This window comes from Choristoneura fumiferana, chromosome 6 (assembly GCF_025370935.1).
Source record: "Choristoneura fumiferana chromosome 6, NRCan_CFum_1, whole genome shotgun sequence".
NCBI lineage: Eukaryota > Metazoa > Arthropoda > Insecta > Lepidoptera > Tortricidae > Choristoneura > Choristoneura fumiferana.
In genome coordinates, this window is record NC_133477.1 from 2,337,056 (window position 1) to 2,361,868 (window position 24,813).

General features: G+C 37.2%; 2 protein-coding genes across 2 annotated transcripts; both read right to left on the reverse strand.

Moving 5' to 3' along the window:
* Positions 1–2,636: 2,636 nt before the first annotated feature.
* LOC141428831 (homogentisate 1,2-dioxygenase-like) lies at positions 2,637–8,188 on the reverse strand. The gene is made up of 10 exons (XM_074088856.1): positions 8,079–8,188; positions 7,000–7,172; positions 6,154–6,250; positions 5,448–5,625; positions 4,983–5,103; positions 4,435–4,565; positions 4,189–4,343; positions 3,817–3,943; positions 3,342–3,523; positions 2,637–3,124 (listed from the first exon to the last, which is right to left on the reverse strand). The coding sequence occupies exons 1-10, from the start codon at positions 8,091–8,093 to the stop codon at positions 2,990–2,992; spliced, it is 1,314 nt and encodes a 437-aa protein (XP_073944957.1). The 5' UTR covers positions 8,094–8,188; the 3' UTR covers positions 2,637–2,989.
* Positions 8,189–12,058: 3,870 nt separating this feature from the next.
* Positions 12,059–17,072, reverse strand: LOC141428507 (uncharacterized). The gene is made up of 3 exons (XM_074088500.1): positions 16,970–17,072; positions 15,146–15,262; positions 12,059–14,063 (listed from the first exon to the last, which is right to left on the reverse strand). Exons 1-3 carry the CDS (start codon positions 17,069–17,071, stop codon positions 13,959–13,961), a joined length of 324 nt encoding a protein of 107 aa, XP_073944601.1. The 5' UTR covers position 17,072; the 3' UTR covers positions 12,059–13,958.
* Between the last annotated feature and the right edge of the window lie 7,741 nt (positions 17,073–24,813).

Below are 24,813 nucleotides of genomic sequence, written 5' to 3' on the forward strand. Positions count from 1 at the left end.
AGAAAAAGCTAAGCTAAGTATAAATCAGCACAGGTGACATTTGCAACGTTGTGTGCACAGTTGGCATTTAACAACAATAAATAATCATAATCTAATAAAATTTTAGAACGCGATTACCTTCGCACTGGCTGACAATAAAATTTATTAGAATTTAACATTTTAAGACGACCGTCTACCTTACAATCTTAGTAAATGTAGCAATCACTTACAAACAGATGGGAAATAACCTCGACTAAACAAGTAGGTATACACTAAACAAGTAAACTAAGCCTCAATTTGTTCCATGAATTACCTAAGTTCCTCCTACGGTAAGAAATTTCTCATAACGAGAGTGACCGAGTTTTATTTTTCTACACAGGTCAAATACCTATGCGACTCAGGGATGGAATAATCAAACCTCTAAGTCAATGTCTTTATTCAATTTGAACTACAACATTCACTTAGTTGAAGAATCAACCGTTTTTGAAAAACCTCTGCTGAAGCACAAACTGGTATAAAGTTTAGGAGGTAGGTATATACGAGTACTCGTAAATAATTTGTAGAAGTTTTTTATTGCTATTTTCGCTGTGTAAATAATAATCCTAATATAATAATCCTAGGTAGTAAATCACCAATACGGATAGGAATTAATTATATCCCAAAACCATCGCGAACGTGTGATGTAATCATAATTTTTTCACAATACACCTTAGATAATAATGTCTTCTTGATATAATGGATTTGAAGTTAAATTGGAACCGTATGGAATGCAAGTTTTTACCGCGTTCATCTACGCCGACCGACGTGAAATATCGCGTGATTTATTATTTTTGTACGAGTACAATACATGAGGTAGGTACAATGAAATGCGCAAAATGAGGCGCCGTTTTCTATACTATCCGCACCATTGTTTTCATTTGAGTGTCGCTCCGGCGAGAATGACGTGTAATAACTTTCAAAATTTACCAGTTTTCTCTCATTCTCTTTAAAACCACAGACAGACAGGCACACATAGCGGTCAAACTTATAACACCCCTCTTTTCGCGTCGGGGGTTAAAAAATACCATGGTAGTCTAATAGTTTGACCTATGGTCAGTGTTAACAGTAAAGGTGTGGATTCGACCCTCTAAATTTTTCTGAGTTTTATGACTGAAATTACACTTGAAATTTACCATAAGCGTTTTGCCGAAGGAAACATCATTAGGACCTTCGTATACCTGCTAATTTAGAACACGCGAGGAAACTACAGCACAAAGTCCTGTCAGTTAAGGGGAGGGTTGTGCCCAACNCCGCCGTTTACTGGTTTTCTCGTCGTCGCTAGATAAACTGATTTACATCAGCTTGGGCCAGCAAATAACCGCAAACAGCTTTGCATCTGTAAGTTACTTACTCGTGTTCGGTATCCGACCCTAAAAACCTGTAGAAAATATAATCAAATTTAGTCTAGCTAGTTAATATTAAAGTATTGATGATTGTCAGGTTGTGTTATCATGTCAGAAACATTAATACTTGGCCCCTCAAGCGTATCCTATTATTATTATAAGAAACCTGTTCACCTTTGTCATCATAAAGCAGTCTAACTGCATTTTTGATTATTTATTTTACTGAAGAAATGCTGCAGTTTTATTCTTGTATCGAGTTTGGACCCTTCAGTAACTGAAATATGCAAAGTACACATACAATTTTTTTTTCTTAGTCCATAAAGACTACAAAGCCTTACATTGTGAGTACATCTTTGCAACACAAAGGGAGTCAAATTTTCGTGAATCTCGTTCTGATCAAATTACGTTCTTTTTCTTTTTTGCTATTTTTTTTACTTTCATATCGTTAGTTCAATGCACAATTGCAAATACTTTGATGGCAGAAAGTTTTACTTTTAATTTTATGGCTACTACAGCGCAGTGTTTCAAGCCATCAATAATAATAAAATATTTTGTATGAATTCGTTGATCGAATCCACTGTTCACAAGTTTTCTGTAGCCCCACAGTGGTGTTTTATTTATTCGTTTATCCATAGATTCTGGTTCCAGAATTGTTTTCTGCATATTTCTTAGGTGACGCGACTGAATGAGGGTTATTTTGTAATTTTAATGCAGTAATGGATAATAATTTTAAGTCCCGCTATTATTACGAATAAAATAAGTAATACGTATATTTGATTGTTTTAATTAAAAAAAATTTGACCGTTCCTGCGTGTACATACATACTAGCGCCAAATTATCTCATTAACCCCCGACGCAAAAAGAGGGTGTTATAAGTTTGATCGCTGTGTGTGTCTGTCTGTCTGTGGCACCGTAGCTCTCAAACGGGTGGACCGATTTGAATGCGATTTTTTTACTTGAAAGCAGGTTTTCTAGCAATGGTTCTTAGGCATGTTTTATCAAAATCGGTTCAGCCGTTTTTGAGATATTGAACTTTAAATTGACAATGTCGGGGTTTTCCAACTTTTTTTTGGTTAGGTTATATTTAAAAATTCCTTTTTCTCAGGGTCCCTACAGACTGACTGAATTCCAATCGCAGCTAGCGTGTCGTGTAGCTTTGCGGACTGCAATGGAATATGCAGTCGCCAAATGCGGTTGGTTACGTTAACTACGCCTATAAAGGTCCTAACTAAAGAATATAATTATAGAGGGATGGTTATAACAGAAAAAATGCAATAACTGCAATAACTTTGTTATTCGGATATTTACAAGTCATTTTTCATAAACACATTTCCTTTTGAAATGAAGGTTTGTCTTACCTAATTGTTATCTACATATTCAGTTTACAAACTAAATAATAAAAAGAAAACAGAGAAGTCTCTTCTTGTAAGTGTAAAAGCAAAACAATCTTATAACTAACAATTAGGGTTTCTGCGCCAGGCTAGTTGCAAAAAATCAAATTTTTCATAAACCGAACAGTCTCCTCATGTGTGTAATGTATTGCTAAAACGGCAAGAGTGAAAGCCATAAAAAAACACCATTTAGCGATATTTCGCCTGTCAAGAAACCCGTATTGAGAACGCAAATGTTTAAATTTCAATCTTATCAGAGAACAGCTTGGGTAGTTCCTGCCAGCACTCGTAGTATTTCGCGTCTAGTTTCTGGCACGTCTCTGCGCCCCACTTAGTGATAGCCATGCTGAGAGATGATTCGAACATGAACGCCTGCCGAAAAATAAGAAATATTATTTGTGTAGAAAAAAAATCTTGATTTTTCTGTATACTTAACTCAAAAGCCTCACATTTTTGAGTTACGACAGTTTTTGATTTCATGTACGATCTGGTAGCGATTGTACGAGCAAAAATTGAACGAAGACGGATTTGGCGTGAGCGTGCCGAGTTATGATCAGCGAGCGAGTAAGATGGCGTGAACAGTCCTTACCTGAGTGCCAAGAGCGATCTTCTGCGGCTTCAGCTCAGCCTTTGACGCCGCATTGAAGCACTGCGCGTCCGGGCCGTGCGGTGTCATCATGGAGTGGAGCGACGCGCCGCCTGGACGGAACCCGCCCTCCTTCGCCTCGTACGCACCCAGGATCAGACCCATGAACTCGCTCATGCAGTTCCCTGACAAAATCATCCACGAAGTGCATAATTTCTTATGGTAGAGCACACAAAGTAAAGCAATTAAAACAGGTAAGTAGTCAAAAAAGTATGGAAATTTCCATAATTATTAAAATTAAATAACACATGTATAGTAGTCGAGGTATGCCCGATATGTTTAGAATCAATCCGTGATTCTTTGTCAAGGTCAGTTAAAAAGGGAACTCCTCGTGGTTGATTTCCCGTTCAAACTGACTTTGATAAAGAACCCCAGATTTAAATTAGTGAAAGTAGATTATCATCTCATGGTCACTGACTGTGGTAGTAGGGCGGTCGGAAGGTGTCTTCCTGCACGGACCAGCGTGGCGGAAAGATCACGAAGTCCGCGATGGCCACGCCGGGCTTCGTTGATGGACACGTCAACACCGTGAAGATTGACGGGTCCTGAATAGAATATTATTTGAAGTTCGCTAGAGTGAATGTGAGGATGTGAGGTTTTATTTAATTTTAGAATACTATTTTGATTAAAGTGCAATTTTCACTGTCATTGGACACACTCTTGAAAAAGGTCTTCAGAAAAGATCGAAACTAGTCGGGACTGTTCCTGATTTACAATCGTGAGTTGAACCGTTTGTAATTTTTAGTCGTATCATGTCTCACGAGAGACATAATATTAATGTGCAACTTACACAATGATCGAAGGAGACAGAATTGATAACCATGAAGTTGGCGAGATTGTATTTGTAGGGCACGTAGTTGCCGTGCCACGCCACCACGTCGAACGGAGAGTGGCGCTGTTGCGCCGCGAACAGCGCGCCTTGGTACTTGCTCACTATCGTGAAGTCTGCATAGGACACACCAACAAATTATAGTACTTTGTACAACCGTTGTAGGACGCTGTGGTTAACGCAATATTAAGTTAATAGGATAAATACTAATGTTATCTTCGTCGTGATATTTAGCGACTGGCGTGAGGAAGTCTCGTGGGTTGGCGAGTCCGTTCGCACCAATAGGTCCCAGGTCGGGCAGCTTGAAATGCCCGTCAAACACCTCCAGAATGTACCCCCTGTGGACATAAACAAACCATTATACGATACGATTGGTTGTTAATATTCTCTAGGAGCCTCTTAAGTTGTACAGTCGAGTTCATAAACTTGTGAGCAAAAATTTTATCAAAAATATCTGAACACGCTTCTACGCTGTTAACAATAGAGTCGTGTCTGTGGTCGTGTTCAGATATTTTTGATCAAACTTTTGCTCACAAGTTTATAAACTCGACTGTAGATTTGAGGGAGGAGGGAAAAGGGATTGTTCATGGGTGATTTTCTGATTGGCATACTAAAAAGTGTAACCAAAGAGGAAGGAACGTGCCCAAGAAAAGAATCCAAAAATTGGCGTGACGTTTACTTATGGCTGGTCTCCAACTCCAAAGTACCTAAATACGAGACGTAGTTTAGTTCCATGGCTATACAAGATAAATTACCTAGAAGGTCCATCGACAGCCACTGCGAATCTCATGCCGAGTTGGATAACGGCGATCTCGTTCGGAGCCACCTCCATTACACCGAACTCTGTGGTGATCGTCAGGGTGCCTTGTTGAGGGACTGGAAGGAACATTACGAGGTTGTAAGTAAATCCTACAAAATAAAGCGCGTCGTAAATTTGTAAAGTTACTTAAGTTATTTATACCTTATTAACTTAAGTGTTTTTTTTAAAGCGCCTTTTGGCTTAGGAGGGCAGATAAGTGAAACCAAACCACTAAGGCTACTACGGTTCCTAAGGCTCGTATAGTAGGAATTATTTGAGGTGTTCCGATCTCGTTAACAGCCAACCTTTCAAACAAAGCCTGTATTCTATTATGTCCTCAAGGCTAACCGCATAGTGCGTATTGCAGCCTTAGGATAAAACGCGTTAAAAACGAAGAGATTTCGTAGAGACAAATTCATACCGATGAGGAAGTCTCCATCGCTGCTGTAGAAGGCGCTGTTGTCCATCGATTTGTTGCAGAGATAGACGTGGATGGCGAGTCCGTGGCGGGCGCGGGCGTCGCCAGCGCCGCAGACCGTATGCAGGCCGCCTACGAAGTCTACTGGGCTCGCAGGCAGGTCGAAAGGCAGCCAGCGAGACTGGGAAAAGATACACGATGCTTTTTAAATTGATTAGGAATATTTCAGCAAATAGAAAAAAAAGAAAGAACGAAAGATTTATTTTGGTTCCATTAGTACCTACCACCATCTTACAGTAATAAATTCCTACCTATTCTACTTACCTATTCTGGAAATTTTTGATGCAAAATGTACATAACTACATCTTGAATGAATTTGTATCTATGTACGTCTTTGATAGTTTTAAAGGCGTTATGAAAGACGTAGGTACATATGTGGGGTTTTCGGGTTCAAAAGAAGATGCTCTTACCCGTAAATATTCCAATTCGGTGGAATCGAGTTATTACGGCGCCACGTCACTAGTATGTCGCATGTTATGGTTACAAGTTACGGCTGAAATTGACAACGGCTGAGCCTCTGCATCATTTGCTGACAGTCCACTCTCTTAACCTCGTAAAACATATCTATCAAGTAATGTCATGCAACCACTTTTTTTGGAATCTTAATTATTTTGTTAAATGAAGATAAAGTACAAGATAGGTATAGTACCTGATTGGGGTCAGGTTCCTGTTCGTCCCACTTGTGCGTCAAGTATTTGGCAACATCCAGTCGTTTAAAAGGCTTGTGGACCACTGAAGGACGAATCCTGAAACATAGAAGTTATATTACGCTTTTGAACACTGCTCGTATCGTTTTCCAACTACTTATACTTGGTTTGGATAGGTATTTTACTAAATGTAAACAAAAAAACGTCAATTGATGTCTTAAAAATTGAAATTCTCCCATGAAACTATTTAAACATTTTACATTTCTGTATTGAAATTCACTAGTTTAGTTTGTATTAGGTACATGATATAGATAAGTAAAATGTTTAAAATCTGGCAGCTGAAGTTTGTTTACATATAGTTAAATACCTATCCAAACCAAGTATAACGCCCCCAGTGCCGCTGTCATAATTATTCATACATTTTGAACGCACATGTGCGTCGGTGGCACCTGTGGTCAATCAAGTCAAGTCAGGTCTCAGGTGGCAGTGAATGCGATAATAGGCCAGCTTTATCTATCCTTCATGAGTATTTATTTGATATTAATTTCAACTTGATATCTCCACGCGCACGCGTTCCTCTGAGAAAGGGTCTCGGCAGACGGACGGAAAACAAAGCAATAACCGTCGCTATACCCACTACATCGTATATGCCATGACCGTACTAGGAACGTGTCAGGAACGGAATGTCAAGCGCATACATGACACGCGACGGCGACGGTTGGTTAGGAAACGTGCTGTGGGCAGTCTAAAACATTTCAATACGAAGAATTTTTGCCTAAAGTATATATTAGGGCGCCATAATCCAAAAGTAGCCAGGGCCCCTCGTTAGGTTAAAACTGTGAATTTACCTGTAGAACCAGGTTCGTCGATTGTCATGCCGCGGCGCCGTGAAGGCAGACCCGGATATCTGTTCCGCGTAGAGCCCGTAAGCGCAGCGCTGCGGCGTGTTGCGGCCGACTGGCAGGGCGCCCGGCCGCCGCGGGTCCTCCGATGACAACTCCGAGCCGAAGCCCGACAGGTACTAACACAAATTGGAATGAGAAATAAAATTCGGGCTTCTGACTATGAATGCCGTACATGAGCATTTTCACTTTAAATGGTGCTATTTTTTTTCTTTCACAATCAGCTAATTCTGGGTTATCCTTTCCCAGAATCATGAGCACTATTGATTTGGACGAAGAAGTGTCCCAAAAATTTTTGTCGTTTTGCGACTTTCTTTCACACAAAATGGACACACAACTTTTTTTATGGAATAGGGGGTAAACGAGCAAACGGATCGTCTGATGGTAAGGGATTACCGTCGCCCATGGACACTTGCAACGCCAGAAGAGTCACAAGTGCGTTGCCGGCCTTTAAGGTAGGAGTACGCTTTTTTCTTGAAGGCTTGAAGGTCATATCGGTCCGGGAATACCGCAGGTGACATAAAATAATTTATGGAAAATAGGGGTCATTTTTTTTCTTCGTTAAAATGAATTGCTCGTGATTCTGAGTAAGATAAACCCAGAATTACCTAATTCTAAAATAAAATAATTTAACGCCCGCCGTGTTACGCCTCGGGGTTTCAATATTAATACTATTATTGTCCTATTTTTAATTCGATTCTTGGTGCGATGTGGTAGCCAGCAGTGTTTCCGTAACTAATACAAAAAGAGCAGATTTTTAGTTGAGAATCAATTATGTACTTTAAAACACTTCCTAAGTTAAACCGCTATAGAACCATCCAGAATTAATTCTGAGATCTGGGAGGACAACAACAATAAATAGCAATTAAGAGCTTATCTTCTCACGTTAGTCAATAAAACACAAAGTATATTTCACTCCGCGACCTTGTAAAAAGTAAACAAACAAGTTAAAAGAAAGTATTCAAACGAGTGGTATCACTAAGCAAGCATTTGTCATAGTAAAATAGGAGATTATATAATCTTACCTTTAATTCTGCCATTTCCAGTTTAGTGATCCAGGCGGTGCGCACTAAGGTCGGCAACGAAGTATCGAGGTGTTGACTAGGAGGCTGGTATATAATTTCTACGAGTATGCTAATACGGCCGGTTTGGTACCACAGATAAATGGGAGGCTACTACGAAATTCGAAATTCGAAGTTCGTATCGTACCGTCCCTCTCACTCTCGTATTAAATAATATTAGCGTCAGCGGGACGGCATGATACGAAGTTCAAGTTTTGCACTTTGTAGTACAGGGTCTGGTGTTAAGGGGAGTAATCTTGAAAACGCGTATTATCATGCTTAGTAAACAATCGGGTGAGGTGAGTGGAAACAAATGTTTTAACTTGCTTTGATTGGAGTGAAATTCCATTGTATATATTTAATGAGAAAAAACATACCTAATATTTCGAGTACATATATTTTTAATAACCTATTCGTCAGGCTTTATAACACTGTGGGTATAACTACAAATAGGCCCGGGTACCAACTTGCATTCATCCGTACCTTTCTACAGAATACAATATCGCGTCAAGCCATAATTAGTGCAATTGCACTCTTGTAATTTAAAAAAGTTTGTGTATCTCGATTTGGCACTCAGTCTTTAAATAGAAACTACCGTGAGCCATTGACATAAGTATTACCTACACGTTGCACGACATGTTTCGAACCAATTCCTTATTATTAATTAATGACTATTAATAATGATGTGAATGATCCGAGTATCTCATTTTAATAATTACGGCATCTAGTCCTTTTTAGTTTCATCCTCATCCCCGACCCCAAAGTACAGTCGAACAAACTGAATCATGTGTCAGGGTGAAACCTTTGTACTACTAATGTCTTATTGATATCCCATATTTTAGTTAAGGAAATCATAGTCAAATTGATTATTAAAAGGTTCCACCCTAGTATATTAATCAATTCAACTGTACTTACACTCTGTATATTTATTATCTACCTTAAAATCACACAAATATAAAATAATTTATCGAAGATATTGCACCACCTTGGATTAATATGGTGTAAGAATAATATAAGAATTACTACTACTACTACTTTATTATAGGTGACCAGACCACTAATACTGGTATAGTAAGAAACGGTAGATAATAAAAAAAGACTGGCATATAAGCAAATTGAACAAAATGTAAATAAAGTAATACGTAGTAGTACGTGTAGTATTTTCCAAGTTAGAATTAAATCAAAATATGTAATAACTTTATTCAATACAATGCAATAAATAGTTTATTTATATCTCGTCTTCACAAACCAGTCCTAGAGGTGTTTGTAACTGGTTTCTTGAATCGTACGACATTTATTCATTTGATAAGGTAGATGTGCCGGCTACGTATATTCCGTAGATAAACGGGCCTGCTCTATAAAGTTTGTTAGAGAGGAAGCAATAACAAAAACATCATGTTATTTCAAGGGAATGAATAAATTCTTAGTAATGTTACTCTTATTAAGTTTTTGTTTAAAATGAGAATGAGCAAATTGGCTTGATTAAATTAGTTTCATACGAAAGCTAAATGTTGATATAACGGTTTCATAGGGAAGTGTAAAATAGTATGTCTAAAATATAAGTGAAGCAACTTTATCTCTCTTACAAATAATTATAGGCTCAGGATCAAATTAAAATATAGTCCGATCCGAGTTCATAAACTTGTGAGCAAAAATATCTGAACACGTCTCTATTGTTAACAGCGTAGAAGTGTGTTCAGATATTTTCGATAAAATTTTTGTTCACAAGTTTATGAACTCGACTGTACATAGCCACGAATATTAATCCTTACACACTTCGTAGTCCTCGAAGAAAAATCCATGCTCTGCAATTTAAAATGATTTGAAATGACGCGCAATGACCGACTTTGCTTGATTACAGCTAGTCTTTTTAGGGAATCGCCGCGCCAGTTGAAGGCTGCTCGGTCAGGTGAGCCGGCAAACGGTGTTTTGTCTCTTCGGAGAAACTAATCAAGGTTGCGTAATGACTGATGCAGCCATCCAATGTGAATAATAAATATTTGACGACGGTAATTGGAATAGTACCCTAAACATTTAAAAGGGATTGTTTGTCAAAAACGCATATAATCATATTTATTAAATATACCATTTTTTCATACAAATTGAAGTGAAAGCCAAGCAGCTATTCCAAAATACGCATTTAATGCAGAGGCATCGGACACTTATGTGCAAAAACTAGAATGAGTAGCAAGATGAATGACCCTTTTATAACCACACTTATATGAACGACGCTCAATTTTTTTTGTTGCCGTATTCTAAAAATAGTCCTAGTGTTTGTGTTTTCATATAGGTAAATCTGCAATGAACATTAATAAAAATCTAAATTAACTATTTAGGGTCTACTCTACTCCATATCCAAACTATGTAAGTATTTATGTACCTATATTAGTGACGGTGACGCCTATTTAAAATAATTAAATAAAACGTGATTTACTTCCGCAAATGTTTATTTATTTCGTTTATATGAACAATAATGTTAAGCATTTCGAATGTTTTTTGTATTCGAGTACAATTAATGACATTACAATGGGACTATACTACAATGGAACGAGGGACGACTCTTCAACCGCTAGTCTACACATTTCCAATAAATTTAATTTGAAAACAAATTAATTCATAATCAAGGCAAGAATATTCAAGTAGTTGAAGAATTATATTGAATATGATTGAAAATATGAGGGTGATAATTACTGAAACCACTTTACAATTTCATTACTGTAACTACATTAATTCACATACAGCATGATTTTATTATTATTATTGTTCGTAATAATACTTTATAATAGCTACCAATTATGCGCGACTTTTGATGCTAGTGTTACTTGTATCCAGTTCAGTGAAAAACCATGAACGCTGTCGCTTATTCGTTAGAACAGCGAGGAAAGTTGGACTGACATTGTAAGAGAAAACCCTAGCATAGGTTTAGTCGCGAGCGCACCATCGACACACCAATAGAAGATATTGTCATCATTTGAATTCATTTAATTTGGAAAAGAATCATAATATCACTGACAAAAACATTGCGTGCTAATATAGCTAATAAATAACATTAACTTAATACGATCATACATTTCATTATAATAATAAGCTAAAACATCGACTAATAATATTATTATGCAACAATAAACTTAATAGTGAACAACACAAATCACAGAGACGTAATCAAAAGCGCATAAATACCATATAAGCGCTCCACGATTATAATGTAAAATTGATCATTATTAAATTATACAAAAATAGGCCGATAAAAAAAATTACACCCTGTATTAAACTAAACTAATGAAAAACTTGGTAAACATAATTCATAAAGTAACTTAAAATCGCATAAAAATATATAATCTTGAATGTAAAAATAAACATGCATATGGTATTCGACAAAATGATCATAACATCTATTGATTCACTAGAGCCTACCCTAACATATATTAATATCACACGGCCATACAGTGGCCTTATGCATATACGTAATGATATAATACATTGATATATTTGGTAACAATTTGAATAGCAACCACTGGAAAATTGTTCTAAGCGTAAAGGCCGGGCCCAAAAATACAAAATACAACCAATGGTACTTCACAAACGAGTCAAAATAATTTTAAAGTCAAGTTAAAAAAAAAAAGAAACCATTAAAAATAGCTTTAAAAAAATAAAGCTACAAAAGGTTCGACATTTTTTTGTTCACGTATAAAATCTACTCTACTTTAGCCAACATCACTCGCCAAGCGGCCATATTCTGTAAAACTTGCAAGAGTTATTGTTGTCCGTAATGTCCATACGCAAAACTCGCGAGTTGAAGTAACGCGTTACTTCAACGTTTCGACTCTGAATAGGTACTTATGTACAGCAAAAACATCAAGTTCAAGTTTCAGAATGGCGCGTTCTCACAAAACTCTGCCAAAGCCAACTGCGATACCTCCAACATACAAACAAAATAAAAATCGAATTATTTCAGTTAAGATATACTTGGAAGATATGCAATTATCATTTTTAATATAATAAATAGATCAAGCCGCGTAAATATCGTCATAAAATACTACATATATGTTTACAATCGTTAAAAGTCCGAAAACGTCAATATCCATAAGTAATTTCATTTTCTAAAGAATACTCTGTATTACAAGGAATGGCTAATCGAATATTCCGTTAAATATCGCGTACAATGCCTTATTCTACAAATATTAAAAAGTTATGAGTTATTTTGGGAGTATTTGCTACGCTGACAGGTTTTTGTATGATCGTGTGGGGAAGGGGTACAATTTAACTTGATCGTGCTTTTAGCATGTTTCACAGAAAAACGTCTAGGATAGCTTTGCGACAAGTTATTTCATTTCCACATTCAAATAAACAATCAAACTAGTCAAAACTAGGGATGAGATAAAACAATATAAATTTTCCAAACATAAATTTACCATTAATTGTGAGTCGGCAGAGTATTTAGGCTACCTACTTTGAACTATCAACTTGCCTTTGAAAACCAATATTACTAAACTTAAACCTTTCAAGGTTTACCTACTAAAGGCAGCATCATACAATTTCAATTTGTTCGGTCTGTTATTGTACCGTGTTGTTGTATTTGTATTTTTTATTATTGTTTCTTGTGGAAGCTGACTGTTTTTATTACAGTAATAAATAAATAACTTGAAGCAAATCGACAATATTCTGTACACAGTCAAAAGCTTACGAAATCATTAATTTTACTACTGTTAATCAGTTTTAGTTTAATTTATAAGTGTACTAATACTTATTATGCCAGATTACAAACGTTACAAATTTACATACATAATTAGTATTTTACATAAGAAGCTTATCTGAGATTTGTGCTTCCGAGATCTATTATTTGATGTTAGTAATTTATGTATTTCTCTCCATTTTTGGCTATCAAACGCCGCGAGAGCGGCTCCAATCACAAGTAAGCTAAAATTTGCTTTTTAATTAAAAAGCCAAATAACAATAACTAAACGTTTTTTTATTAAGAGGAAATCAACCTTCACCTGTCCGAACAAGTTTCTATAGTGTTTATAAGGTTAATTTCCTTTTATAATTGCATAAGTAAGCTGCTTATCGACGTTTTCTATCTCATTCTGATAGTCTAATTATACATAATCATTTATTTTTAACCACTGTGAACTTAATACCCGGGAAATCGAGCATCTATATTTTCAAATACAGTTTCTATCTCATATAGTTGATACATTGGATTTATTTTAACAATGATGTCTCTATTTTTTCCACTTTAGCTGTGACAGTAAGAAAGGCACAGTGTTGCAGAAGTGAGACTGCGAATACTATAGCGTTTTAAAACAGCTTTTAACAACGCTTTTTTGTGACAAGAAAATTCAATCTCGACTTTCTTTTTCTTTAGTAACTTATATTAAAATAAATCTACTCTTACTTTTCGACTGTTGGTCTACAGACCGTTCGCTCCAATAGTCTGTATGGGCAACAACGACATATTTAATATCCGACGCAGGCCCTATACGACGAAGTGCAAAATTCGATCTTCGTATCTTGCCATCCCGCTGACGCTAATATTATTTAATACGAGAGTGAGAGGGACGGTACGATTCTCGAATTTCGTAGTAACCCCCCCCGTCTTTCCAGCGCAGACGTTGAAACGAGACGGCAGTATACTTGTAGCGGCTGCTCATGCAAACTATTAGAGCGGACGAACCGTACACAATTCAAACTAACTTACATTATAGTTGCGTCGAAAGAATTGCACGAAAGCTACGGTATCATAATTGATAAATAGTCGATTTAAGTCGATAATCCATCTGTTCATTAATCTAGAGCTCATTTACAAACGCGGTTATCCGCTATCCCTACGTTACCTTACTGTATCTACTGCTGAGGCAACATGTGCGTCCATTCTGCTTCGAATTTGGAGTGGGCGGTGCTACAAGCGGACTTCGAAGCTTCCACTACGCTCAGTGGGAATGGCTCGCTCTGCAAAACAATATACAACATTAGAATGAGACCAAGAGGACAAGGTAGATCAGGAAACAGTCAATAGACCGGTCGGTTACATTTTTGTGGTAACAATTAGCATTAATCTTTTTAATACCCTACTATTTCTACTGATTAGTTAGAAAGAGACTTTTTGTTTGCTTGCGACAAAACCTAACATTTTCGTGGGATAAGTACTTTTTATTAATGCGAGAGGAGGCCACAATAGATATCTTCCCCGAGGCAGATGCTATGCCTGGAGACCGAAGTGGTATTTATGCTTCAGAGTTGATAAACCTCACTTACGCGATGGGTAGTCCTGTCAGCATTTTAACTGTTATCATTATCAGTATGCTGTTGTTCTACACCGATTCTAAGGTAATCATAAAATGATACAGCATGCTTGAAGTACGGTCACATGCATTCAAATATGGCACAGCGGAGCGTGCAAAAATATCTGACATGTTCTACTGGACTTAGAAATACAGTTGTATTAGGTATTTATGCACGCTTTGTTGTATCAGATATTGGTGGAAAACTGTACAATTTTAATGTATCAAAACTTCAATCTAAGGGGCTGTTTCACCATCCATTGATTAGTGTTAACTGACGGTTAAATGTGATGCCGTCTCTATTTGTTTTGTTCGAATAGACGGAGACGGCATCACATTTAACCATCAGTTAACACTAATCAATGGATGGTAAAACAGCCCCTAACTGTCGCTCATTTGTCAGGAAACTGATAGCGATTGAAACGCTCGTAGAACTCCCCTGATGTTTTAGTTTAGTTGTTCCCACATTTTGAAAGAAAGAGACAGAGACATTGGATTAGGTAGGCTGCATTAGGATCGCCAAAGTACTACAAAGTAGGTGCTACACGGGAATGTTTGTGGGTATTTTAACTCAGCCGGCCTCAGACATGGCGTTAATGCTTTTTAGGTTGGCTGATGTGACAAGAAATTAGTTATCATCAATTGCGGGATGTACATTTTTTTCTGGTTAGTTAATGTTTTGCCCTAATGGACAATGTGACTAATTTGTACGTTGCCCGTTTCAAATAAAATATTAAAGTAGGTGCTGACCGTGAGATTGCAGAAAGCGCGCTCGACGGCGGCGATGAAGCGTTCCAACTCTGCGCCGCTCGCCAGCACCAGCGCCAATCCCGAGCCGCGTTCACGCGCCTCGCACACGCTCCACTCCTGCGCAAGACAACCAAGTATTTTTTTGACATTGGGTCCAGAGACTAGGTCCTTGCCTGCTGTTTACTTGTTTTTAGCGTTCTTTAATTGTATATGAGGTGTTTATACGTGCAGTAGGGAAAAATCCAAGGGGAGGGGGGAAGGGAGGACCCAGACAGTGCCAGATTATCACCGGCTAAAAAACCCGGCTGCACGTCCCCACAAACATTATTACCTTCGTGACAAAAATTCGAATAAAACTGTTCAAAAACTGGGTTAGTGTAGAAGGAATATAATGAAGTGGATTTAATGAGGGCTATCGTTTTTTGTCTCACTAGATGGCGCACTGTTGCGTGAGGTTTTTAAGTATGGCTTTCAAAGTCTGTTATTACGGGCGTGAAAACAAAGTTTAGATTAAAATCATATTTAAAACACCTTAAAACCGTACCATAAAAATATCGAGCATGCCACAGTGTTGCATAGTCCCCGTTTTGTTCGGAAAAAAGGGAGGACAAAGGTTTCCGAAAGACAAAACTATCTCAAAACACAGACATTCATTGCCCCGGAACTCATATTTGCCATAATTAATTTCAGATATTGCAAAATATTCACAAAATTATTCTAATTATAAATAAACCCGCGTAGCTCACCCAAAAACTATGAGATTTGACATTTCGGAGACCTCACGCTACACTAGCGCCTCTAGCGGAGAATTCATACGCGATAGCCCTCATTAGGTATGGTTGACAGCATCAGCCAGTATCTGTCATTGTTTACTTTGCGTCTAGCGCAATAAGGTTTTTATTGCATTGGCGCTTACATTCGGTTTAGTCCGGCATTTTCAATACTCGTTTGCGCCGAGTTGCCGAAGTATAACTTATATTTGCGGCCCCCCTGTACGCAATTCAGTGTCCTCGACGGTACTTAGGAAAAGAAACAACATAGCCCTCCTTCAGACAGTCTGGTAAAGAGCAAGACGGGTGGTTAAAATCGTGTGATGAAAGTAATGTTTTCTATATTGACATAAGAATAAGTTTTTGGTAAATTTTAGTTTTTAATGCAAGCTTTTTTTGTTGACTGTACTTGTATTGTCACCCAAATTATATTTGCATACCAATTTCAAGTAGTGCCATTAATCGTTGAAGAGTCCCGTTCTGTGGAGACGATCCTGGCCCGACTGTCCTGGACTGTCTGGATGTCACTACCTGATTATTATATTGTCACGCAATTTACATAAGTATACCAAATTTGAAGTCAATCTAACTACTAGAAAGATTGGTTTTTTGGAATCTTTTTGTATTTTTTATTTCAATTCCAAATTTTACCTTTACGGTCATCCCGTAAAACCTAAATTGAAAATACCAACTGAATATAGATGCACAGAAAAACCAGAAACATAACTCACTCACTGCTTAAGTGGCTAAATAAGAAACAAACAAGCTGAGATATGAGGTGCACAGGGGAAATTCGTGTCGGTACCGTTGACCATCAGTGGTGTAGCGGTATAGCACGCGGTACGGAATACCGAGGACTGGGTTCGATTCCAGTGATGGTCTTATTTTTCTGGTTTTCTGTGCATCTATATTTCAGTTTGTATTTTCAATTTTTAATTTAACTACTAGAAGTTGGTCGAATTTAACTTGTAAGATTTGATTACAGACAGACAGACAACGGGACAGGTGAAACTAAATAAAAGCTTGTAAAAAAAGTAATGTTTTTCTAACTTACCAAACAGCACCAATTCTCGTCCGTGTCGGGTATTTTGAACGCGGTCAAATTCTTGATCGAGCCGCAAGCCAGTATCTCAACATCTGATCGCATTTCTTCCATGTATTCTGCAAAAAAAAATATCATGTTTCTGTAAGACTCGTTTGGTACAGTCGAGGTCAAAGATAATTAAATAATAAATAAATATCACGAAACAATTCACACCAATTGACTAGTCCCAAAGTAAGCTTAGCAAAGCTTGTGTTATGGGTACTAAGCACGGATAAATATATTATATAGATAGATACACTTAAATACATAGTAAACACCCAAGACCGAGAACAAACATCGTATTTTCATACAAATATCTGCCCCGACACGGGAATCGAACCCGGACCTCAACCTTCGTAGTCAGTTCTCTAACCACTAGGCCATCTGTCGTCTAAATCTAAATCTTTAAACTTTATTACCTTGTCGCTGTCACTTCATGTTTGATAGTTGTATAAAGTATCAGAAGGCTTACATTGACAAAGAACTAAAGTGTAAAGATGTCTTAGATCTTGTCTGTACAGTCACGTCTAAAAATATGTATACAAAACAAGGTTGCATAAATATGTAGTCATACATTGTATCAAAAATATTTATCTATTACTGACACCAAAAAAATTGTATTCATTAACTTTTTCAGTATTATGTAATCACAAAATGCTTCAGAAAGTTGCATACTTAAATAAATTCCATTTAAATGTATCCACCTCGTAGGCAAAATAAGTATACATGAATGGGTTCCATATACATATAACCACACCAATTGGCAAATATTTGTATACGCCGTTTGATTCATAAATATGTAAACACGATTTGATATTTTGATTCGTTTTGAAGAATTACTGTTTGTTAGAGATTACATGTCTGTCTCTTTCGTAACCTGCATGCGGGCAGGGACATATATACTACGAATCCATACTCCATTAAAATAAATTATATACTGTGACCCGTTCCGGCACAACACGGTTACGGTATACATAGACACCGTGAATCACACTATTTATTTGTGAAAACCGCATCAAAATCCGTTGCGTAGTTTGAAAGATCTAAGCGTACAGACAAAAAAAGCGACTTTGTTTTATACTATGGAGTGATGAATTTAAAGTAACTCTGTCTGTTCCGGTATCACGTCGAAACCGACTGGTTTCGACTGTCAAGGGGCTGAACATAGGGTACTTAGTTTTTATCTCCAAAAGCAACCCTTAAAGGGGAGAAAATGGGGATGAACTGACTGGAGTGAGCTCGATGAAATTTGGTATGGATATATTTAATTTTTTATACACCATCAAGATCACCAAATACTTGGAAACGTCCAGAGTGGTCATAATATCGACTAAGCCAAAGCGATCAAGTTGTTCGGGTCATCCACTGAGGACAGATCCACTGAAGCATCTATAATTTGCAATCTTTAATCATTGGTAATTTTAATTATAGAAGACAGCTTCTGAATGACGATGACAGAATGGCGATCTTGCACTTGACAGTATAAGTATATGTAGTAATGATTTAAAATGAATTCTTCCATGAAGCCAGTGACTTTCTTTATAATATATAACCTATCTGAAGTTCAAATAGGTAGTGTTTTCTATCTTTAGTCTATACATCTTATCTATTCACTTAAGGGGGTTGCTCTTCCATACAAACCTACGGACACCCCGCATAGCTTCCACGGACATGTTTTCTTAGAGGATTTTTTGAGAATAGTAAATTATGGATATGCTCTTCAAGCAAAATCCAAAAAAAGTAACTTTATTGCATCAAAAGTGCAGCGTGATGCAGTAAATTTGATGCATTTTACCATTGTATGAGTACAACTGACAGTGTTCGCAGCGAGCATGTAGTGACATCTTATATGGGTGCGTGAGTCAGTGTCACAAAATCAAACTATTGTAAATAGGTATCGACTATTTCGTGTGGTCACGTGACCATCACCTTTGGCTCAGATAATACGACAACTAAATGAAGAAAGCATGAGATCACTGAGAGATCAAGTTCAAGTTTCTGAGTCTAGTATTTACTTTTTTTGTTTTTAAATCTGTTATTTTCGGAAGTTGAAACGCCTAAACTATTATTTCTGATTAATGCAAGGACACAAACTATAAGCAGGACGAAAAACAGGTAAGTTACTTTTAAAATTGTCATTTAAAATAATAATATTTAAGTAACAGACCCAGTCCTCGGCAAAAATTATTTCATTGCATACTTTACATACATTATACCTAATGCGGTGCTTCGATCTAGGACAAGTGGTTTTAAATTCAACTTACAAATTCTGAACAAATATTAGTTATTTACTCTTACGTAGATAGTAGCGCCACTAATTTATATAAAGCATATATATTCTCACAATAAAAGGTGCTAGGTGTAATCACTAAACTAATTAGTTAAAAAATAAGGTCTACATTCAACATACATTGCATGTGTATGAATATCAAGTTTTACAGTGAGGCTCAAATAAATTCCTACATATCACGGCATTTTTACGGCCGCTAAATCTAGGCTCAGTGAATAAAAAGGTTTTCACAATCGAAGTACTTTTCGTACCACCTTTTTATTATTATTACTGGCTAGATAAGTAAAATTTAAACGTCATTATAATACATTTTTGTCACAACGTCAAGTCAATGAGATTGATATTCAAATTGTATTCAAAGCAATTATGTTTGAATAATTATGGTTTGAACACAAATCAAGAAGTCAAAAAGTTGGCGGACGAGAGGAAATTAGCAAGAGTGCAACTCTTAAACTATTTATGTATGTACGATTTGATGATGAGGATAACATATGTAATTGAATACACGGGTATGTTAATTTTATCATTTTTGTCAGAAACATTAATATTTGTTACAAGAACACCAGAGACAGGGCTGTAAGAATTTCATTCCTACTGGGTGGCCAAAGTATGGCTTATCGTGTGTACCAAACTTGTGGTCTGCAGCAACCTACTACGAAAACATACCAAATTTCCCTAACTCTTAGTTGCGTCGTGAACATTTTCACTCCATAGAAGTAAGTCGCTTCCCACCGTCTGTCTGCATATGTACGAGTATGTACTGTATGTACTCTATTATGAAGTGATTCAAGATTTTTTCTTTTATTTATAAGTGTGAGAAACGGCAAAGGTTATGGTTTTGGAGCGTATGTATGGTCATTTCTTTCGCACGCTATGCAACAAGGCCTTGATGCATCTTAACAAGTAAGACAACAAGAGAAGAGACAAGAAAATAAGTCTTTGTTAGGAGTGACACAGGTTGTTAATTTTATGCGTATGTGAGTCTGTCTGTGTATCTTTCCGTCGGCCCATCCGTCCGTCTGTCGATCCGTCCATCTGTCTGTCCGTCTGTGTTTCGAAGTGAACACTGCATCATTGTCCAGTGATGACATATGGATCCGAGACGTGGTACTTTACTTTAGGCCTTATAAATAGGCTCAGAGTTGCTCAGCGAGCTATGGAGAGAGCTATGCTTGGAGTTTCTCTACGGGACCGAATCAGAAATGAGGAGATACGTAGAAGAACAAGGGTCACCGTCATAGCCAAGCGAATCAGCTCGTTGAAGTGGCAATGGGCGGGCCATATAGCACGGAGAGCGGATGGCCGTTGGGGCCGAAAAGTTCTCGAGTGGAGGCCGCGGATCGGCAAGCGCAGCGTAGGACGTCCACCAACAAGATGGACGGATGACCTGGTTAAAGCCGCAGGTTCACGGTGGATGCAGGCCGCTGCCAGCCAAAGCAACTGGAAGTCTGTAGGGGAGGCCTATGTCCAACAGTGGACGTCCTACGGCTGAGATGATGATGATGATGGTGAATAAAGTTGTACCAACTGTACTTTAGTCGAAAATTTTACTACGACCTTTAAAATTTATAAGTATTTTATTGATAATTAGAAGCAGTCTTGGGAAATAGCTCATGTTAGAAGATAGAGAGATCAGAAGAGGTATCGTTAGATTTGTCTCTGTTAGGCACTCCTAACACAGGTGTCACTACACAGGTTGTTAATTTTATGCGTATGTGAGTCTGCAGTCCTGGATTTATAAATAGGCCGTATAGGCCGCGGCCTAGGGGCGGCAGATTTGAAAAAAATATTATTTTAGAAAGTTACATAGGGCGGCGGATATAAAGTGGCCTACACTCATAAAAAAAACATAAATCCGCCACTGTGAGTCTGTCAGTGTACCTTTCCGTCGCCTCATCCGTCCGTCCGTCTGTTGATCTGTCCATCTGTCTGTCCGTCTGTCTGTCTGTCTGTGTTTCGAAGTGAATCATTGTCCTATTTTTTTAATGATTGTTTACCAACGCACACACCAAACCTTTTATCCTAAAAAGCTGAAATTTAAGATAAGGAAAATATGGGATTTATTATGTACCTACATAAAATTCTACTGGTTCGTAACTATTATTTAGTTTTTAGGGTTCCGTACCTAAAAAGTGCCAACGGAACCCTATTGCTGAGACTCCGCTGTCTGTCTGTCTGTCTGTCCGTCCGTCTGTCACAGGGCTCTATCTCTTGAGTCGTAATAGTTAGACACTTTAAATTTTTACAGGTTATGTATTACTGTGGCCGCTATAACAACAAATACTCAAACCAGAAATAATATAAATATTTTAGGGCGCTCCCATACAACAAACGTGATTGTTTAGCCGTTTTTGCATGATGTTAATAACGGCAACAGGTAGACGCTTGAAATATTCACAGAATATTTAGCTGTATAATTACTTAAAAATAAATAAATAAATTAAATAAACAAATATTTAAGGAGGACTTCCATACAACAAACTTGTTTTTCTGGCCGTTTTTTTTTTGCTTATGTCTAATGTTGTATAGATAATGGTACGGAAGACATCGTGCGCGAATCCGACTCGCACTTGGCCAGTTTATTTTTAATACCAGGGTAGGTAGCATGGAATTCAATGTTATATATTTAATTTTAAACAACTCTATCTCCATATCACTAATCTCTGTAAATTGACATGCAGGCAGAAAGGAATAGCAAAAATCTAAATTCAATATCAGGATATTTTGAAAAAGATAAGTATTGTTCACAAACCGATCTTAATGACGATGATGATGGTGATGATGATGATGATGATGGTCGTATGTCATCGCTGCCGAATTCTTACTTTATTCAATGAAAGACATGGAGAAACTTTGTCACAAAGACTTAGTTCAGATAGTTTGATATTACGCTGTCCGTCCGTCTATTTCTATAGATTACTTAAACTGAAGCAAACTGAAGTGGCAGTGGCCGGCCATATCAGCCGAAGAACCGATAACTGCTAGGGTAAACGAGTAAAAGCCTAGCGTGGCGTGGGACGCCCTCAGACTAGGGTGGAGCGATGATCTTCACTGGGTAGCTGACAGTAACTGGATGAGAGTGGCCGAGGGTCGTGCTCAGTGGCGTGCAATTGGAGACGCCTATGTCCAGTAGTGGGCTAAGATAGGCCGATAATGATGATGATGATGATGATGACTTAAAATAAGACAATAATCCCACTCATATATAAATGCGAAAGTTTGTTAGTCTGTTTGTTTATTTCTTTATTACCTTTTCACGTCTAAATCGTTGAACCGATTAGGATGAAATTTGGGATACAGATAGTTTGAGTCCCGTAGAAAAACATAGGGTAGTTTTTTTAAATCACATAATTCCCGCGGAATAGCTATAAACGAATTCTACGCGGACAGAGTTGCGTGCAACAGTATGTACATTAGGGATTTACCTACTGATAGTCTGATTTACGTCCTTATGCTGTAACTAAAAGGCATCGGTCACTTTATTCCTCCACCTAAGTATCTTATAGTCTGTCTGCTAATACTATTTCTGTATTTATTAATGCACAATTCCTTTCAGATTCAATGCTAACTAACTGCATATAACTTTGCCTGGAATCATTATATTGCGAAAGTAGCCATGGTGCTGTCATGCAATATTCAAGGTGAAGAAAAGAAGAAACGTTTAATGTTGATATGCAAGAAATTTAGGAATATCCGACTGATTAGATTTATTTATTAACGCTGTGTTAAAAAGTTTTTTCTAAATAAATATGATGTACACAATGAAATAAAGTCTTCGTAGGCATCTTTCTTTTAGCGTTCCGTGGGGTGGAAATTTTAGTGGAGATTCTAAAAACAAGAATACCAACAGGTATGTAGTTTTTATTTGTTGAATGACAGTAATTTCAGATGATGAGATAATAGGGGTACATTATATATAAAGTACTATAAAACCGTACAACTTTGACTTTTGAGATAACTTTGCCCAAGTTGTCATTTTTTAAAATATCTGAAATAAAACAAAAATTGACTGATTTGTGACCATTTTGTGACATGCACATTTCTAAATAATTTTTGTACATTTTTTCCCCTTTTGTCACGAATAAATCTTTTCTTTTCCCTCGATATTAGAATATTTCTTTATTCCTGACGGGAGTTACTTCTTCTTTTTAGGGTTCCGTACCCAAAGGGTGCCAACGGGACCCTATTGCTGAGACTCTGCTGTCTGTCTGTCTGTCTGTCTATCTGTCCATCCGTCTGTCACAGGGCTTTATTTCTTGAGCTGTAATAGCTACCCGTGTGATGTCGGGTTAGAATTAGACCTCTCCATTTCTTCCGTGGATGTCGTAAGAGGTGACTGTGGACCGTAGGCCACAGGCTAGCAACCTGTCACTATTGTACCGTTTTTGTCAAACTTAAAACCTAAAATTGCTAAAAGTGGCTCCGAAGCTGTAACGTTTCGTGTGCTTTGCCTACCCCATTTAGGCATACATGTTTGTGTGTGCTAGACACTTGAAATGTTGACAGATTATGTAGGTATTACTGTGGCCTCCATAACAACAAATACTAATAATAAAGTAAGTAAAATTAAAAAATAAATGGAGTTGTCATACAAGAAACGTGTTTTTTTTTCCAGCGTTTTTTGGTTACTAGGCGTTGCTAAAACTTATTAGTGAACTGTTTTAGAAAACATTGTACGTACGGAACCCTTCGTATGTACGAGTCCGACTCGAACTTGACCTTTTTTATCCTGCCAGGCCTTTTTGTTACAGCTTATATTAACTCCGCGGGCAAAATAAATATCAACGGCAAAATTGGACGGTTTTATGGACTAAAAAAATATCTTCTATTATAACAGAAAATGTAATTTATTGTAATTTTTATGTAGGTAAATTATTTAATAGTGTTACATGACGCAGCAGCAGCAGCTCGTGAATTTGCTGCTTCTGTATGTATGTGTGTTCTGGTGTTCTAAGTGACGATTAAATATTCACAGAACAAAAGCAACCAAAATATCTAAATATATATTATGTTTATTTGTTAGGCTTTACCATATGTAATTCGACTTTTTATGAAGTATAGTTTTTTTTTAACTATAGCGTACAATTTTCGTACATTTTTCTGATTTACAAGAAATTAAAAAGTCGACTGCTTCATAGTGAAAAAGATAGCGCCGCCAGAAAGTACTTCAAATTAGTATTTTTTTTGTTTTTTTTTATAATCGTTCCATTTTTTTGTTAAAAAAATTTTTCATGTCTACATTTTGATGTCAGTAAATTCCATGCGACAACCATGTCACCGCCAGGAAGTATGACAACTCAACTTCGAAGCTGTCTCACCCTGGAGATTGCGTGGATCGATATTTACTTGAAATCTTATTAAACTTATTTATTGTTTTGTCACTAGTAACGTGCTAGCACAAGTCTTTCGCGATAGTTTTAATCTTCTTCTGCGTGAAACATTGTAGTAGAAAAATAGTAGAATTATTATATGTCAATTTTTAACAAACGAGTAGTGTTATGCTCTATGTCACAGGATGACTAAA

Coding starts and splice junctions, on each gene's coding strand:
- LOC141428831 (XM_074088856.1), bottom strand. Junction 6,251..6,999: donor CGACGAACCTGGTTCTACAG/GTAAATTCACAG, acceptor TCTATGTTTCAG/GATTCGTCCTTCAGTGGTCC. Junction 4,344..4,434: donor TCACGACGAAGATAACATTA/GTATTTATCCTA, acceptor TGTCCTATGCAG/ACTTCACGATAGTGAGCAAG.
- LOC141428507 (XM_074088500.1), bottom strand. CDS start 17,071: ATGGAAGAAATGCGATCAGATGTTGAGATACTGGCTTGCGGCTCGATC. Junction 15,263..16,969: donor ACGAGAATTGGTGCTGTTTG/GTAAGTTAGAAA, acceptor TGTCTTGCGCAG/GAGTGGAGCGTGTGCGAGGC. Junction 14,064..15,145: donor GCGCTTTCTGCAATCTCACG/GTCAGCACCTAC, acceptor ATTGTTTTGCAG/AGCGAGCCATTCCCACTGAG.